Source organism: Drosophila bipectinata, chromosome 3R, assembly GCF_030179905.1.
Source record: "Drosophila bipectinata strain 14024-0381.07 chromosome 3R, DbipHiC1v2, whole genome shotgun sequence".
In the NCBI taxonomy this organism is placed as follows: Eukaryota; Metazoa; Arthropoda; class Insecta; order Diptera; family Drosophilidae; genus Drosophila; species Drosophila bipectinata.
In genome coordinates, this window is record NC_091739.1 from 25296648 (window position 1) to 25314042 (window position 17395).

General features: G+C 47.7%; 2 protein-coding genes across 7 annotated transcripts in view; one reads left to right on the plus strand and one right to left on the minus strand.

Moving 5' to 3' along the window:
- Mhcl (Myosin heavy chain-like) overlaps nucleotides 1-17364 on the minus strand; it is a 30707-nt gene extending 13343 nt beyond the window's left edge. For 3 of the 6 annotated variants that reach the window (XR_011443111.1, XR_011443112.1, XM_017236314.3), the window contains exons 1-10: nucleotides 17233-17364; nucleotides 15827-16318; nucleotides 14991-15770; nucleotides 14788-14931; nucleotides 9407-9847; nucleotides 9143-9329; nucleotides 8266-8432; nucleotides 7293-8203; nucleotides 6636-7239; nucleotides 6378-6572 (exon numbers count right to left, since the gene is read on the minus strand). Coding sequence is in view for 4 of the 6 variants with exons in the window: in XM_017236314.3 (XP_017091803.2) it covers nucleotides 6378-6572; nucleotides 6636-7239; nucleotides 7293-8203; nucleotides 8266-8432; nucleotides 9143-9329; nucleotides 9407-9847; nucleotides 14788-14931; nucleotides 14991-15770; nucleotides 15827-16276 (3879 nt within the window). In the remaining 2 variants the exon portion in view is untranslated. Of the gene's footprint in view, nucleotides 1-6377; nucleotides 6573-6635; nucleotides 7240-7292; nucleotides 8204-8265; nucleotides 8433-9142; nucleotides 9330-9406; nucleotides 9848-11826; nucleotides 12938-14787; nucleotides 14932-14990; nucleotides 15771-15826; nucleotides 16319-16999; nucleotides 17111-17232 lie in introns of those variants that run through there. The other 3 variants (XM_070281081.1, XM_017236318.3, XM_070281080.1) reach the window with 2 other exon arrangements.
- On the plus strand, nucleotides 4071-5857 carry sxe2 (sex-specific enzyme 2). The gene is made up of 3 exons (XM_017236325.3): nucleotides 4071-4451; nucleotides 4510-4756; nucleotides 4916-5857. The coding sequence occupies exons 1-3, from the start codon at nucleotides 4391-4393 to the stop codon at nucleotides 5742-5744; spliced, it is 1137 nt and encodes a 378-aa protein (XP_017091814.2). The 5' UTR covers nucleotides 4071-4390; the 3' UTR covers nucleotides 5745-5857.
- Nucleotides 17365-17395: the final 31 nt, after the last annotated feature.

The following is a 17395-nucleotide window of genomic DNA, read 5'->3' on the forward strand; positions in this document are numbered from 1 at the left end:
AGGTCTGGATCGGCCCTCGGGTCTTGTTTGTGTTTCCATTTTGCTTTTCATTGCCAGCAATTGGAATCGCCCCAACGGGCTTACAAAAGACTTACAGAGATCCATCCAGGGTCTGGCCAAAGTGCTATGCTCATTGAGGACAAATAAATATTGGTATAGGTTCGTAGTTGTGGCAGCAATAGTCTAGACTCCCGGCTGGCAGAGGTTGCAACACAGTTGAAAGGTCATTAACCAGTGCAGGGCATCAGAATCATCACAACCAGAGCAGTAACTATCATCATGTTTACTAATCATAAGTTATGGAATAATTCAAGTTCAGGAAATCCCTGTCCGAGAACCCCCCACAAGCATCATTACCCAGATCGTGACAGAGTCTTCGGTAACAATGTCATTGGGGCTTCCCTTGTGGCCACAAATTGAGGCAATTACAAAGATTTTTTACGAAAATAAAATCAAGAGATTATAGACAGACGTTGAAACGCATCTTACGCAGCTTCCTGGTTATTGTTTCATAATTAAAAACTAGTTTACATATGCAGGGCTCGTCTGGGCAGGGCTCTGGAGGCTGGAGCCAGATACGGATTCCGATTCCGAGACGTGCCTCTCCAGAGCGGGCAGGCGTTAATGAAGTTTTCGTGTTTCGATTTTCGGCCGGCTTGGAGGGAGCCAATTTAAAAGGCATTTCCCACTCCGCCCGAATTCGGCTACAGCGTTGACAGAACCCGCCTCGAAAGTGTTACATAATCGTGTTCGAAAACCAGACAGCCAATCAGCCAGCCACTCCCCACCGTCCGGTATGTCCGTCCCGGGGGCATTTCTAATGAAAGCGAACGCTGAAAATTTCACTTTGGCTTCGGGTTGAGTTAAAAAAAAAAAAATTTTAATGTGCACTGGTCAAATGTGGTTTTCTGTGCGAAGCGAATGCAGGTTGCAACGTCATTTTCGATTTTTGTTTTTTTTTTTGTTTTTTGCTGTTTTTTATGTTTTTTTTTTTTGGTGAAAGTCTGCGACCGAAAGGTATGCGTGTGTGTTCGTAATCATAATCGGAGGAATCGGTATTGGTTTCGGATTTGTACACTTTCCCGTACGTACAAACAGCGAGATGGCAGAGACAACGGCCAGCAGGCCCAGGATTGGCTGGGACACCGTATCCACCTCGTAGAGATGCCAAAATGTAGCCACCAGCTGGTAATCACTGACACGGCTTGATCGGATCGCGGTACTATCGTTCCCGCTCCACGGCAGGCACACAGCGGATTTATCCGACCACATCTCGACAAGAGCTCAGGCGATTTCCATTCGCAAAATCCAACTGAGGCTCCGAGGCTTCCAGAGACTGAAGACCGAAGACTCTGGAGATTACATCTTGGGAATTCTATACCGGGAGCCATTACAAAGCCACAGCATCGCAACAATGCGAGATGCCAGATGAACTTGACCGTGAAACTCGCCAGCGTCATTGCTGGACGATGGAGAAAGATGATGAAGCCTCGACCGGACCGACTCGAGGGGCAGCTCATAAATAAACTGGAATTGCAGCAAGTGACGTCAAAGTGGCTTTATTACGATCACTGGCGGCCAAAAGCACAGTTCGATTCACAGTTGCAGACCCGAGAACAGGAAATAAAAGCCAGGCAGTGGGCAGTCAGCCGAGCATGGCCGGAGGAGCTCAAAGTAACCGATATCTTCCCAGGGATCCAGATTCAGCACACCACTGGTCATCTGAGTGGGACTCAGAGTGGGGTAATCAATTATTTCATAACTTAAATACTGTCATGTAATATGTACTTTGATGTATATGCTTCAATAAACAATACCAAATAATATTTTCTAGAAGAACTTGTACCCAAAACCACTTAAATATTAACAAAAGATAACATGGAATACCTCCGCTGATAAAGCTTTTTCCAACACACCTGTCCAGCAATTAGCATTCCCAAAAATTTGTCGCACTTACGAAATAGTTCTCTAAATAAATACACAAAATTCTGGTTTAGTTTTCAACGCGTCACAGGGAAGTAACGTTCTTGTAGATCAGCGTGAATTGGTTTTAATTTCGAGCATAAAACACATCAAGTTTTGATGAAATTCTAATTCGATTAGAAGCCGAAGAAAGAGTCTTCCTAGGCCTATGACCGATACTGAAAGGGAATTCCGTCAAGTCATGCTTATTTCCCAAAGAATTCAGAGCTCTTGATGAGTAACCTGTTTGAAGGTTTCCTCAAAACGTGAACACTGCTGTAGAGTCGTCTAGAAGGGATTGCGATGATTGAGAGGTGGCCTTTTAACATAATAATTGCAGGGTAGGACCGAGTTAATGAGAGGACTCTGACGAGGCGGTGATGGTGCGCATGCCAGGATCAATTACAGGAACATTTAAATACTCAACTGACGAACTGTGGATGAATTCCAAGGTGATTTCGCAATTAGATTGGAAGTAACAGTCGATTATTTGGGCAAATACGCGGAACACTGCCATTCCGCTGCGTTTCATTCGGGTTGAGATAATCATAACAACAATCAGCACACATTATTATGTGTTTGCGTTAAAACGTAAATCCTGTCAATAAACTTTTTGTAACAAGTCGGCGCGAGATCAGTATACACACGACACGACACGGGTTTAACGATCTTTTAAAAAATATATATACATGTTAACATGAGCATGAATGAGTTTCAACCAAAATAAAACGAGAGGAAGAGTCGTAAAGCCGAATTAAGACCTGCTAAATGGTTTGCAAAACAGCCGAAAGTTCCAAGCCCAAATCGCTTATCTGAACCCTTAACCCACCTGGAATCTGACATCTCCGCCGCATTTCACCTGTGGCAGGTGAGGAAGTCAGATAAAGCGGCTCAACGGCCCTAAGGCGGTAGGCCATTCAACTACCAGTCGAACTTTGGTTTTTAGACCAAACTATTGTGTTCTAACAATAATAAAAAAAGTGCAACAGTAATTCTGAACTTTTAAGTGACGTTTAAGTGCTTATTACACTGAGCTTATTCCTTTCATTTAGACACTGGAAAAAACGTTCTAACTTTAACAATTTTCATAATTTTTTAATGAAATTTGTCTCGTTTTATTCAGTATTTATAAGACAACATTAGGGTGTTTAATAAATGGCAGAATTGTTGTAAGTTTTACCGAAAAAAACTGTCAAAATAAAAAAAAAACACGAATAGAAGGCGAAAATTTCAGTTTATTGCGTAAGAATGTTGTCCTTTTTGTTTAAAAAAAAGCGATGATTTTTTTAATTAAAAAATGGGTTTAAAACCCAAAAGCGTTAAGGAATTTTTAAGCGCAAAAGGGTATTACAAATATGGTTTCTTTCAAACACGGTTTTTTTATTATATTTGACCAGATATTTCTATTATGTCACTTTAAAAGTTCATTCACTTTTGTTATTTTGTAGAACTATGAATAAAATTAATAAGTAAAATAAAAATAAATTTATAAATAACTGCCAATGTGTGTCAGGTCCAGTTGCAGTTACAGATCACTTATTGAAATTATTTGTTGACTTGGTTTTCTAGCAATTATTTTCATTTGTTTAATATTTTTAGTTATTAGAGTTTAATCGGCTGCCGACCCGTAATAATCCCTTTCGAAACGACAGGTGATTTGATTGACTTCCAGCTTGATCAATTTTCCAATTAATATTAATGAAACTTCGGACTTATGTAAGAGCTAACTGGCAAGAGATCAACCAACTCGATGGCAACTACTATTGACCCGCAACTGTAAAATGGGCCCGAAGATATGCGTGTCCATTATATTATTGAATATAAACCATTTATAATCGACGCATAAATGAATAAATTAAACAAAACTGGTGAAAGCCCAGATGACTAGCTAAAATTTGTGCCTAAAATTAGCATGGCTTTAGTGGATCGATCAATGGATCGATTTGTATTCTAGTCGGCATCCCTTCATCGATACCAAGTGTTTGCCTGCACTTGGCCCCAAAAATAGGGCCCTATAAGGCCTATCTGCCACCGGAGATCTCAATGACTTGTTGACTGTTGCAGTGATAGTGGCACTGGCAGTGGTAGTGGCAGTAGCTGTGGCCGCTCCAACCAGTTGTTAATGGTCGTTCATCATGCCAGGGAGACCGCTGCTCTGCCAGCCAACCGGCCAACCTACCAACCGGCCGGCAGAACGCAGCGGCCTTTATTTAACCAAGCCTCCGTCTAGAATCTTGCAATACTTCGGCTCAGAGCTTGTAACGCTTCGGAGGTGACCGCTCCGCTCAGAAATTCGCGTTCTTTTTAGTGAGCGGTGGTGCGATAAAATTTGGATTGCGAATCGATCCACAAAAATTCGAAATAAAACAACAGAATTATTTAAACCCGAAATTAAGTGGATTTAAGTGACGTCTTTAAGTGGCGGTTTATGGGATCGTTAACGGGAATGCATATATTATTCTGGTTCTTGCTCCTCGGACCAGCGGGAAGTGAGTTCCAATCTCCACGATTCGATCTTCAAGTGACTTTAATTACTATTTCTTTTAGCTTTTGTGGCTGGTCAGTATTTCGCCTATGCTCCTGGCAAGTGCGAGGTGTCCATATCAAATGTCATCCAGGGCATGGTCAATACCGAGCTGGGCATTATCCTAGGAACTCGTCCTCGCCTGCCCCAGTCCAAGCTGCTCCAGTACGACCTGTACACGCCCCTGAATCCCGAGGAGCGGCAACTTTTGCGTCCCGGGGATGTCAGCATGCTGAAGAACTCCCACTTTAATCCAAAGTGGCCTGTGAGGTAAGCAGTTCTTCAAAGTCCTATCTCGAATGAGTTTTATTTTAAAGATAGATTTAGGCACGTTTCTAAACTAGTTTTAGATAGGCTTGCAAATCTATCAAGTTTGACAAATTAGTATGAATTCTTAATATCGAACCTTTAATTAATTATCTATCTCAGAGTATCCATTCACGGATGGGCTGGAAAGAGCACCAGCTGTTCCAATGCCGCCATTAAGGATGCCTACTTGTCGAGAGGGAATTTCAATGTGATTATCCTGGACTGGAGTCGCCAGGCTCTGGACATTGTCTACTCCCGTGTCTCCAAGCAGTTGCCCGCGATAGCCGCCAATGTGGCCAAGTTGCTGAGGTTCCTCCACGAAAACACAGGAGTGCCCTACGAGCAGATCTACCTGGTGGGACACAGCGCGGGAAGCCACATTTCCGGACTGACGGGGAAGTTGATGAGGCCCCAGCGACTGGGCGCCATATTCGCTCTGGATCCGGCAGGATTAACTCAGTTGAGCTTGGGTCCTGAGGACCGACTGGCCCCCGACGATGCCATTTACGTGGAGTCCATACACACGGATCTGACGCTGCTGGGGAACCCCAGCACCAAGATCAGCCAGGCCTCCTTCTTCGCCAACTGGGGCCTGGGCCAGCCGCACTGTCCCAACGCCACGGCCACGGAGTTCGACTTTGTGTGCGACCACTTTGCGGCCATGTTCTACTTTGCCGAGTCGGTGCGGCGTCCCAAGTCGTTCGCCGCAGTCCGTTGCGGATCTGCAAAGGCGGTGCACACCGCCAGCTGCAGGTGCCCCGGCGGCACTCGAACCTGCACCGGCGACGAGTTCATGGGCGGCGAGCCGGCCATGCCCCGGCGAGGTATCTTCTATCTGAGCACGCGACGGCGCATGCCGTACGGCTCCGGCGACGGCCAAGTCTACATCCAACCACCGATACCGTCCACCATTCGGGAGACGGCGAAGCGGCGGCGGCGACTCCGGTAGCTCCAAGGCGAATAAATTATATGGCAGCAGACCAAAAAGTGATTTATCTAGATGTTTAAGCTTTAGCATTAGGCCGTCCAAAGAATGTGAATAAAATGCGTTAGCAATTGAGTGAATAATGGGTGTCAAACTATTTACTTTTTAACATCATAAACTACTAGTAACTTTAATGTCAACCACTAACCGGGTAATCGCGTGTGAGAAGAAACAATTAGCCGGGAACTCGCTCCTCACAGTGACTGTGATTAATCTATTAGGAACGTGAGATCGAAAACCCATTCTGCCGAGGGCGAGCAATAAACCCAGAGTCGCCAATCTAACTGGTTCATTACAGAAAGCCAACGTGCGGCAGAAAATATATATAAATGTATTTAAGAAATAAATATATTTGACAAACCAGTTGCGCAGAAACCTTGTCTGGCAGTACGCGTGCTAGTTAACTCCAACTATTTGTGCGATCAAACATACTCATTTTCAATTCCACATGGCTAATAAATTGGGAACATGAGTGAGTTTTGACAGACGGTGTACTCCTACTTGCAGGGAGGGCGTATATTTCCAAGCATTAGGCTTAGTATTGTTGGAGGAAACAGCTTAGAAACTAACTATGTTCTAGCATGAATAGTTACTCACCTGACTAGGTCCAATGCGGTAACTGGCTACGTCCAATTCATTGACTGACAGTATCTGCTCCACACTCACGTCCTTGTTGCTAGCCAAGTCTCCGGCCAAGAGACCAAAGCGACGCACAAACTCCAATAGGGGCACTGACTCTGGGAAGCCCAGGCGATGCAGACGAGCAGCCTCCAGAACCTGCGAGCCACGTAGCTGCAAAATAAATATACGATATTAGACTCTATAAGTTAACTCATTCCATTACAGAAACCCCACCTGACTCCTTAGTAGTGGCACATTGACCATTTCCTCCTCGCTGGAGGCCTGACCCGCCGCCGAGCTGGGGGATCCGTTGGCCGTGAACTTAACATGCTTCCCAGCATTGTGTTGCAGCAAGTAGCAATGGACAAAGTGGGTGCCTGTGCGGCGCAGCGTATCAATGATTCCATCCACCGTGAACTTGACCTGCAGCATGATCGAGTTCCGCTTGACGCCGGCTGTGGTGAAGGATCTGCGAATGCTGGAGACTCGGCGCAGGGACTGGGTGCCCTCTAGCCCGGCAAACGAGCCGCAGAAGACCATTGCTCCCGAGCCACGAGTCAGAGAGCCTATGTAGAGGCGGTTGATCTCCTCCCGGCTGCTGTCCTGCAGCAGGGAAACCGCATTCCTAATGCCGGGATGCTCGCGACTGTTCCTAACCCAGCCGTCCACGGCATAGAGTACGGGATTGGTGCCCTGCAGATGGTGGAGCACAAACTGGCGGGGACCGGCGCACTTGCGCAGCAGCGTGTGATGCTCCCGGTCACCGTAGTGCGAGAACAAACGTTCAAGGAATGTGTCGTCGTTGGAGTTTGGATAGATTGCCTCCTCATCAAGGAGCCTATAGAAGGAAAGCATTAACAAAATACCCTTTTCAAACAAGTATTCACCTACCATAGCATTCCCCGGCGATCGTGCTCTCGTAAGTCTCGCTGCGAAGAACGCACCACATGGTTCTGGGGCGCCTTGTCAATCAGCGAAATCAGCGGACCCGGATGGCACTCCGAGGCATGGTCCATCTCGATCTCCACCAGCTCCTGGGCGTACCTGTCGCGCGGCGCCACCAGGGTGGTGTGATGGAAGAGCATCTGTAGGCGCTCCTGCAAATAATTGTGACGCAAATCGGCCAGAGTTGCGCCCACCTGCTGGCCGCAACTGGCGGGGTTCTGGAAGCCAGGCGTATCTATGAGCATTATCGAAGCTATGGTGTGGGCCGAGGTGCAGATCTGTCGATTAATCAAGGCGACCACTGCAGCCAAGGCCTCCGAGTACAGGCCAATGACCAACGCCTCCAGGCACTCCCAGGCCCACTCGTGTCCGGTGTCCGAGGTGGGCGACTTGGAGGGACTCAGGCCGCCGTTTGGCGCATTCGGTTGTGTGAGACCAAAGGCAGCCGACGACAGATCCTCCAGATTAACGCCCAACAGCCCAGCCGCCTTGCGGGCAGCCGTGGGATTGGCGAACTGAGTGCGCGCCGTCGACCCCACTCCCAGCTTTGTGACTCCCGCGATGCCGAGGTGGTAAATGGCTGCCAGAATGCTCCAGATGCCCCTCACTGCCTTCGCATCAATGTTTAGAGTCTCAAAGGCAGCCACAGTGCGCATGAAATCATTGGCGGCTCTGTGGCGATCCTCCAGCTTCTGCGAAAGTGAAATGAACGGATGACTGTCCTCCGAGGAGATGTTTTCCAGATGCAGCTCCTTCTGCAACAAGCCTGCGGCTCCAGCCAAGAGCCGCGTCATAATATGGAAGCTATGTTCGTGGGCTAAACGGCGTCCAGCTCGCTGACGTTCTGGCAGTAGGACCTGAAAGGATAAAAAGGATAAGCAAATTAATAAAGATTAGAGAGTGGGCCTAGATTGCTTACCTGCAGCGAGGCGGATGCTATTTGGCCAGTCTGGTCGAAATCCAGGCTAAGCAGCTGCGTCATACGAGTGGCGTTGGAGTTGAGACAAGTTTTTGTATTGCCAAAGGCCTCCAGAATCGTACAGAGGGCGTTGACCTTCTCTGCATTGATGAAGTTGTTGTAGGCTCCTAGGATAGAGATATATGTAATTAATTGGTCTTTATATAGTTCATTCTTGTTATTATTGTGCTTATTATGACTTGAAATCCCAGCTGCCGTTTCTGTTTACAAACTGAAACAATGTCTAGACTCTAGAGATATTTTTAAATAAATAAATTATCAAAAAAGCTAAAAGAAGTAAAAAATTATACCATGTATGAGGTATGAAAAATATTCAAATGAATAACTTTTATGAGCTTCAATATATAAATACAAATTCCCTGAAGCTCACACTCGTATTACAGATGACTTTTATATTTTATAGTATTTCTTTTATTGCTAATATATTTATTAATTCCACAAATCCATTTGAATATCAACAGTATCGCGACAATTTACATTTTCATTAGTCTGCTCCCCATTTCGGGCCATAAATCTAACAATGGAACCGAAACCCGAACTGGAGGCTTGACTAATTGCAGCTGCATTTCTTGGCCAACAATGCAAATGAGCCAATCGAACGCAGATTGCATTTTGGCGTGGCCCGCACAAACTGGGCCAAAAGCCCCCAGCCAAAGGCGAAAAAAAGGAAAATAAACAGAAAACAGAAAACGGCAACTGAAACTGATTTTGAGAGCATGGGTGTGAGTACGAGAGTAGGAGCAGCTACTGCGACAATGAGATGCGGAAAACGCAGCCCAGAGCCCCCTAAAAACCAGAGTCTAGACTCTAGACATACCAGCTGCCAACGCCAGGTAGTTGAGAGCATGCTTGAAACTGGTGGATTTGCCAGAGCCAGACCGGCCCATGAATATCAAGCTCTGGTCGCGCCGCGTCTCAACCAAACTCCTGTAGGCGGTCTGGGCCAGTGAGTAGACGTGGGGCGGCATGTCCTCCGTCTTGCAGCCGCGGAACATGGAGACAACCTACAAACGGGGCACACACAAAGAGATAGATAAATAACTCGCTCGGTTACCGGTTACCAGATCAGTTGGTAGCTTACCTTTTCGGAGTAGAGGGAAAGCGGGGCCATGGGATTGACCACGAGCAGCGTGGGCCCCGCCTTGGTGTGGATGAGATTGCTGGCGTATCGCTGGCGGAGGCAGTGCAGCACCGACGCCTCGTTCAGATACTTCAGCTCGCAAATATCCTCGGCCAGATCCAGGGCCGGGCTGTTCTGCTTCTCGACATCGTCCTCGTCGACGGTCAGCTGTTCCCCATTGTGCATCAGGCGGAGGCTCACCTTGTGCTGCTCCTCGTCCCGTCCAGATGCGGCCGTTGGCAGACGAATGGCGGCAGTGAAGCCGCCGCGATGCACCAGCCACACACGCTCCGGCTGGCTGCCATCTGCCACGTCCGCCTCCAGATCATGGGACGCTCCTCCTGCGCCGCCCTCGCCGGCTCCTCCTAGTCCGCCTAGTCCGTTGCCGTTCTCATGGCGGCTCTGCGAAAAGATGGCAAACAAACAAAGCAAAACACGAAAATTGAGTTAAATTGGGGTCAACATTTTGTCGGCACAACTTCAACTGAAGCACCACCAGCTCGCTGATGGCTGTGGCTGCAGCGGGTTTATTTTCGGCGTGGATTGTGGATCGGGGCACATTTTCACGCATTTATTCCATTTATTATCCCAACTCCAACGCCGCAATACTGTGTAGTCGGCAGTCAGCCGACGGCAGCAGAGTTTCGGGTTTATTTTCGGGTGCATTTCTAAATTTGATGATGTTTCTAAATCCTAATTAACCGCCTAGACCCGCCAAATGCTATTGGGCTACACAGCCAAACCGACGACTACCACGACGAGTACGTCGACGACGACGACGGCGCGGATGCGCCATTATGCAACCCACCAACGTCGTCGCCGGCGACGTCAGTTCAGTTCACATTTGTGGCTATAAATGGCATTTAACCGTGGCTGCTGCATCCCCGAATCCACCCCTCCTCGAATCCGCCTCCTCCTCTGCTCGGATTATGAAAATATAGTATGGTATATTGTGCAAGGTTCAATAGCCCTCCATTAGAAGTGTGCGTCCCGGGAGGCTAATTAAATTTCGTATATGTTTTGGGGAAAACCGGAACGGATAGGCCAACGAATATAGTCATTCATTAGGAGGGAAGACACTTATTTTAATGGTTTTCGAAAGCTTTCGAAAGAGAAGTTCTGATACTGATTTAATGGGATTTTAAGGGAAAGGTGTAAAACATCTAGTCTATAATCTATTATTATTATAATTTATGTAGAAACTGGTTTTGTTTTGGAAATATTTCAGGGCAGATGACTTTCATAACTAATGTAAACTAGGTTGATATTTTTAACACCTTAATGAGAGAAGAATTTGGAAAACATAGACGAACTTAGCTGGAAAATCGTCTAGTTATGTCTGGTTATTTGATTCATTGGAGTGACGATGGACCCGCTTACATACATGTAGTTTACAACTGGGGCAAAATTCCCCAGCTCACAGCTTGTGTAAGCACATCCATCGAGTGGAACTTGTTTAGAGGAATATTAAGATAAACAAAATAGTTCCTCGGGCGCATGTCCACTGTCAATCAATGCTGCACTCCACTCCTTTCCACTCCACTCCACGCCACGCACGGCGGAGTCATCGAACCCGCAGCTGTTGATGTTAATGATGATGAAGACTGTGCTGGCGATGGTGATGATGATGACGAGCACACAAATTAGACGAAGAAGCGACATAGCGACACAACGGACCCGACTAATTAACCTGGATGGGATAGACTAAGCACTACTACCGTCTGCAGATATCAGCGATTCCAGAACCGGAGCCAGTATCCATCCACCCACCCCTTCCCGAATAAAAGTTTAAAGAACTTAAACCCAAATGAATACTTCCGCTCGCTGGCTCCGCGGACGCACCGCGGGCGTATTGAGCCATAAAGTTATACCAGCCATAAATGCAACGACAAGACGACGACCATACCATGCCGTGGCGACCATACCGTAAATTATGAGTAAACGCTTCGGTCTGTTGTTCATTCGATCCCACACAGCCCACGCACCGTCCGAGCATAATAATAATAAAAGGTCTAACATCTAAATCGTACATTGGGTCATGGCTCGGCGATCTATCGATCGATTCCCGTCTTTGTTCGGTCGCCAGTTGGCCGGTTTGTTGGTTTCTTGGCCCGTTCATTCATTGGCTTCTTTATTGCATCCCATCGATGGCTGGCAGGGCGAAGTACTAGAAAGTTTCCGTTGTCTGTAAGAGTGAGCACTTGGACACTGGACAACAAACCTCATAGCTTATCTAATCCTACAAGTAAAAGCCCACTTTAAAGGAAGTATCTAAGGACTATATCTAAGGATCTAAGTATCTGTATCTAAGGACACTCATCTTCTCAAATCTTGAAAAACAAAACCATTATCTTGCTGATTAGTGTAAGTTTTATGTGTACCTTTTGCTTCACACTGGCGTCGTAGTTTTTGTAGTTGGCGGCCAGGGAACTGGCCCAAATGGCCGGCCATTGAATACCAATGTTCTGGGCTTCGCGACGTCGTCGGAACGAACTTCTGGCACTGGGATTCGGCGACTGGGGGGCACTGGCAGCGGCTGCAGCAAACTTGGAGGCAGCTATAGCCGAACTGTTCCACGGCGGACGGATAGAGGTGTTGGCTCCAGCCGGCGAAGCCTTGCCCTCCCCGGAAGCCTTGCTTCCGCTGCTTCTGAAGCTGAGCGATCGCTTGGTGGACCGTTCAAAGGTAGGCGTTACGGGTATGGCGTTAGGAGAAGCACCTCCTAAAGCCCCTTCCTTGGCTTTGGTGGCTGCCAGACGCGGTGGCTTTGGTGGTGGAACGACGGCTGGAACTGCTGCCGATGAGGAGGAGGGCCAGCTGGTCGAATTTTCGGAGCCACTCTCACTGATCGTCTCCGAACTAATACTATTCTTGCGCTGAGCCTTTGGAGTGGCCCGGCCAGCTTTGGAGGAGCCAGAGGTGGATCCTCCCGCGGCTGGTGCCTTTTGAGACTTGTTCGTGCCGCAGGCATGCGCCTTGCCCGTGCAACCCTTGTGGAAGGAGGGATTTAGGCCCGAACCGGGAGCAGCTGGGACGGCCGGAACGATGCCGCCGCGCAGGGTCTGCTCGAAGCTCTTGGGCTTGAGGAACATGGCTGTTATGCGATCACTGGGCACACACAATTGTCATGGCCAGCACGCGGAGCATGACCAGAGCGGATTAGCAAACAGATACACAGATACACTTAGGTACAAAGTCAGATTCAGATACAAAGATACACAATAGCCAGGTCTGAAGCAAAGCGGGAAGTAGACGACGGTGATGATTGGGTAACTGGAGCGCCCGCGGAACCTTGGAAATGTTAGCTTTATGCGGAGCCAGAGCCAGAGCCGGAGACTGAGACGGAGCCGGAGCACTTAGCGCTTTGACATTAGACAATTGCGGAGCTGAAAACGGCCAATCATCGATCGATCGATTGCCGAACTGATTGATTGATTGCACTGCAAAAGAGACTCAAGTCACGAACGCGAGGAGTTATGAATTAGAGCCACTAGAGCCGAATGACAGCCGGAGCCAGAATCGTCATGGCGCACAAAAAACATCAAAATCCACTCCGCGATGGTAAACAACATCGAATCGTTGGCTGTGGGCGTCGCGCAGTCTTTCCTCGATTTCGATTTCCGTACCGAACCTGGGCGAAGTTTTCAGCATACTGACGGCCCTGCTCCAAGCGCAGCGACTGCGGACCGACAGACAACAACACAAGCCCCAAGACGCCGAGACGACGACAAAAAAAATGAGCCACAGACTGAAACACACGCTCGCAGGCAGAAGGCAAGCGTCGACGTCGATGCCGCTGCTTCAGTCTCTGCCCCTGGTTGGAGATTATGGTGGAGTATTGGGGGATATCAGCACTAGAATAAATGTATCTTAAAGGTTCTAGATATGGACTAACCCAAGATAACTCTTGGGAAAGTATAGCATATATCAGCTGAAACTTGGTTAGACTTCGTATTATCCCCAATACTTGAATTTTATTTAAAGATACATTATCTTCAAGTGATATTATGGCATTATAATTGTAACCAAACTCCTCTTTCTAGTAGGATTTTTATTCCATAATTTTATCTCAAAGATTCTTTAACATATTTAACAAAAAAGCAGAAACCAGAGTGCTAGTCTAGATACTAGGTATCTCCTAGTCGCACCTTTGGCCTCCAACATTCTTTCATGTTTGTGGCGGCTCGCCTGCTTGTGTAGGCAGCTCCAAGTGGGTGTAGAAATGCACACACTACTGCAGTCGTAGACGCAGCCGCAGTCGCAGCCGCAGTCGCAGTCGCTGTCTCAGTCGCTGCAGACGTCTCTGCTGGCTTTGTCGTGCTTTGGCCAGAGGCGAACTCATGGATCGTGGAGATCCATGGATCGTCGTCGTCTTTCTCAGATGCTTGGAAGTGGGTTGCTGTCGAGTGACTGAGCTGAGGCTGATGCAGAGGCCGAAGCAGCGCAGTCTAAACGCATAAAGTGCATACCAAATGCAGTTCGAGTTTTTTCACAGTGTTGCCAAATGGCTTTACAGCTATTTTCGTCTTCTTGAATGGAAGCATGTAAATAGATACGTCGCTGAATTATGTCAACGCCTTAACACCACCCCACTTCCATGTAATACCCACCCACCAACCGGCCAAAAAACTAAATATTTATAGAAAGGGCCAGTCCAGGCTAGGCTGTAGATAGATATACACCGAATAGTCGAATAGATCACAAGGTACATAGATCCAACGACCATATTGCAAAATATTTGTACAAAATAAACACACCGAGAAAATGTCAAACACGTTTCCAGCCAAGCTAACAAGTTAATAAGAATTGCAGTCGATGTGATGGATGGGAAATATGCCTCTGATGAATGCTCTTTATAAAGGTGATTCACAGAATCATCATGCACCATGACACAATGCTGAACAATGCCTACAATAATAGATAATTCAAACCACATTTTAAAATTGTTTTTAAACACTTTTCTGAATCATTCAAGAATTTGGATTATTTTTTGCAAAATTACAAAAACCTAAAGGAGGAAATCCCTAGCGGAAATACCTAAAATAAACTATAAACAGAAAGCGTTCCAAATGGTTTTCAGGGGCGATTGAAAGATATATACTACAGAATAGTACTACAGAGTATTCTAATCTTGGATGAGAATTCTTGAAATCATTAATGATCCCTGAGCTGCACCTGAGAGCTTCTCATAATTGATCACAGTCCGATACATACTAATGGATAATGTTGTTATGCAAGCAAAGCCCCGGGGGCTATTCGTTGCAAAGCTAGGATGACTAGCTGGTAGCTCCATCAATCACAGGTGTGAGCTTGATCCACTAATGGAAGGCATCCCGACTCACCTGACGTTTGAAACGCTTGCTGGCACTGCGCCGGAGGGTGTTGCAGTTGTCGTTGGTAATGGAATGATCGATCTCCTCCACGGTGGCTGTACTGGGTGCCATACAGCGCTTGCTAAGCTCCACCAACTCGGCCACTGGTTGGACCTGCACAAAAAACAATATCATTAGATATCAAAATTCGAGAATAGAAGCTTAAAATATACCTCTACAGTGACGGCATCACCGCTGTTTCGTATCATTTCTATAATTATTTCACGTGACAACTCCCCCACTGAAGTGCCGTTCACCTTAATGAGGCGGTCGCCGGGCAGAAGCCCAGTAGCTCCACCTCCAGCACCAGGCTCGGCGAAAATCACCGGCCTAAAGATGGGCGACATCAGGGACTCGGTTCTATCCAAACATATGGCCTTTCGTAGACTAAAGCCGAAATCTTGTCTCGGCGACTTCTGTCGTCGGATGATCAGCTGTCTGGGTGGTGGTAGCTGCACCAGTTGCACTGGCGGCAGCGGCAGCTCCACATCCTCGAAAGCATGAACGCGTGCCCAGCGATCGATTCCCTGAGACTCGCCGACTGGGCTCAGGGAGAAGGGTGGCGTGGCGAACGAGGAGTTTGTGGTATCTGTGAGACTATCGGCGCTGGGTGACGGCGAGGTGAGCACATGCAGATGGCTGGTAGCTTGCGGAGCAGCTCCATAGCGAGCGTTTGCCGGCAGGGTCATGGCCCGTTGGTGGACGCCCGGCTGCTCGCCGTCGCTGCGGAGGCTCTCCACGGAGGTGAAGGAGGTGCCATGCTGGCTGGAATTCGAGCCAATTGAGCCAGCTGCCAGCAGTTCGTTCTGCATGGTATTGCGCACGAGCATCTCCGGGGTTCCTCCGCCACCCGTAAAGGTGATTTCCTCGTGTACATTGGTCATGTTACTACGGGATCCCTTTAGAATTCCGCGCTTAGGCGGCTTCGGCGGCACAGGCGGTAAAAAGCGATTCTAAGGAGGAAAGTAATAAGTGGTCTGATTGTTTCTAGGAGAATCTCTGAACTTACCTTGCCGCCGGCCAGCAGGGAATGTGTGACCTCACTGTAGTTGACACTCACGCCGGCGCCGTTGGACGAACGGCTCTCGATGTGGGTCATCACAGATGCTACAATCTCCTCATTGCCACGATCCTGTTCGGGACCTCCAGTCGAAGCTCCTCCATTACTGCCGTTGGCGCTAGAATCCGCATTCAGGGCGGCAAAGAAATCAGCACTATAATCCGCCGTAATGCCACTGGGTAGCTTCTCCTTCTCCTTGCGCCGGCCGCGGATCTTGAGCGAGCGGCGCACCTCGTCCAGGCGGAGCAACTCGTCGGTGCTCATGCTGCCGGTGACGCCGCCAACGCCTCCGATACCGCTGCCGGAGCTGGTGCCCTTAGCCTCTTTGCGCAGCTTCTTCTCGCGCTTGCGGCGCTCCTTGTCGTCGTCGCCGGCGCTCTTCTTCATAAAGTTGAACATCTTGTGTGGTGTTTGTGTGGATGTTGGGTCCTTAGGTGCTAGCTGTGGGTAGTAGGGAGTGGGTGGTCGTGGGTTAAAATAAAGTTCAAGGGCGTGACCAAAAGTCTGGACTAATTCGATTTGCACTGCTCTCTCTCTTCCCTATTCTCTCTTCGACTATGGCTATCTCTGTTCCCCTCACTTGGCCAACCCTGGCGAGCAATGCACCCGCACAGCCAGAGACGGCGTTTTCCCAGGGGGATCGAATGGACCACCTGGATTTTCACTTTTATTGGAAAAACCAAGTATGCAGCTTATACAGGCTTCATTGCACTGCAATCACTGGGAACCCCCTGATAAAAAATCTGGCGTACGCCCCTGTGGTCAACAACAGTTATCTGGCAGACTGCAGCTGTGTTTGTGCATATTTGCAAATCACATAAACAATAGCCAAAGCTTGGAATATTTTCTTCGCATATGCATGAATTGTCTTTTGCTGCGGTGGCGGCTTTGCTTTTGCCATTGAGTCGTTGCCATTTGCCCTGTTTCTGTTATTATTTATTCAATTATGCGCTTTCTTTTCCACTTCTGCCACACACTTTGTTTTGTTTTCACGCCACACGCACACACGCTCGCGAAAGGGGCCCGTAGCTGCCTTTGTATTGATTGCCTCAGACTCTGCCTTTTCCTGCTTTTTTCACGATCGAAGCGACTTTGCTTTTCCTGCTAATTGAATGCACTCGCCTCATTGCTTATGTTACTCCAATTGCAAATATTCGGCAATGCACCGCTGCGGACCACAGCCCACAGTGATACACACTCACTTTCACGAACTTTTGGCTTAGAACATCTATGCTCCCTCACTTTCTTTGACCACTTTTTTAGTCGATAGCAGTTGGCAACTATTTTTATTAATTAATTTGCGTTTGGTTCACACTTGTTTATGCTTTTTCGGGGAATAAAATAAAAAACTTTACCAATTGGTTTTGAACAATACCCCATTTCCCTCGTTCGTTCCATCATCTGTCCGTAAATATTTCTGGTATTTTCAAAGTCCTCTTCGTTTGGTAATCTTTCTCTGCTTTTACCTTCCTTCGGTATATTTTCCATCCCTCGTTAGATTACCCGGTTCAAAATAGT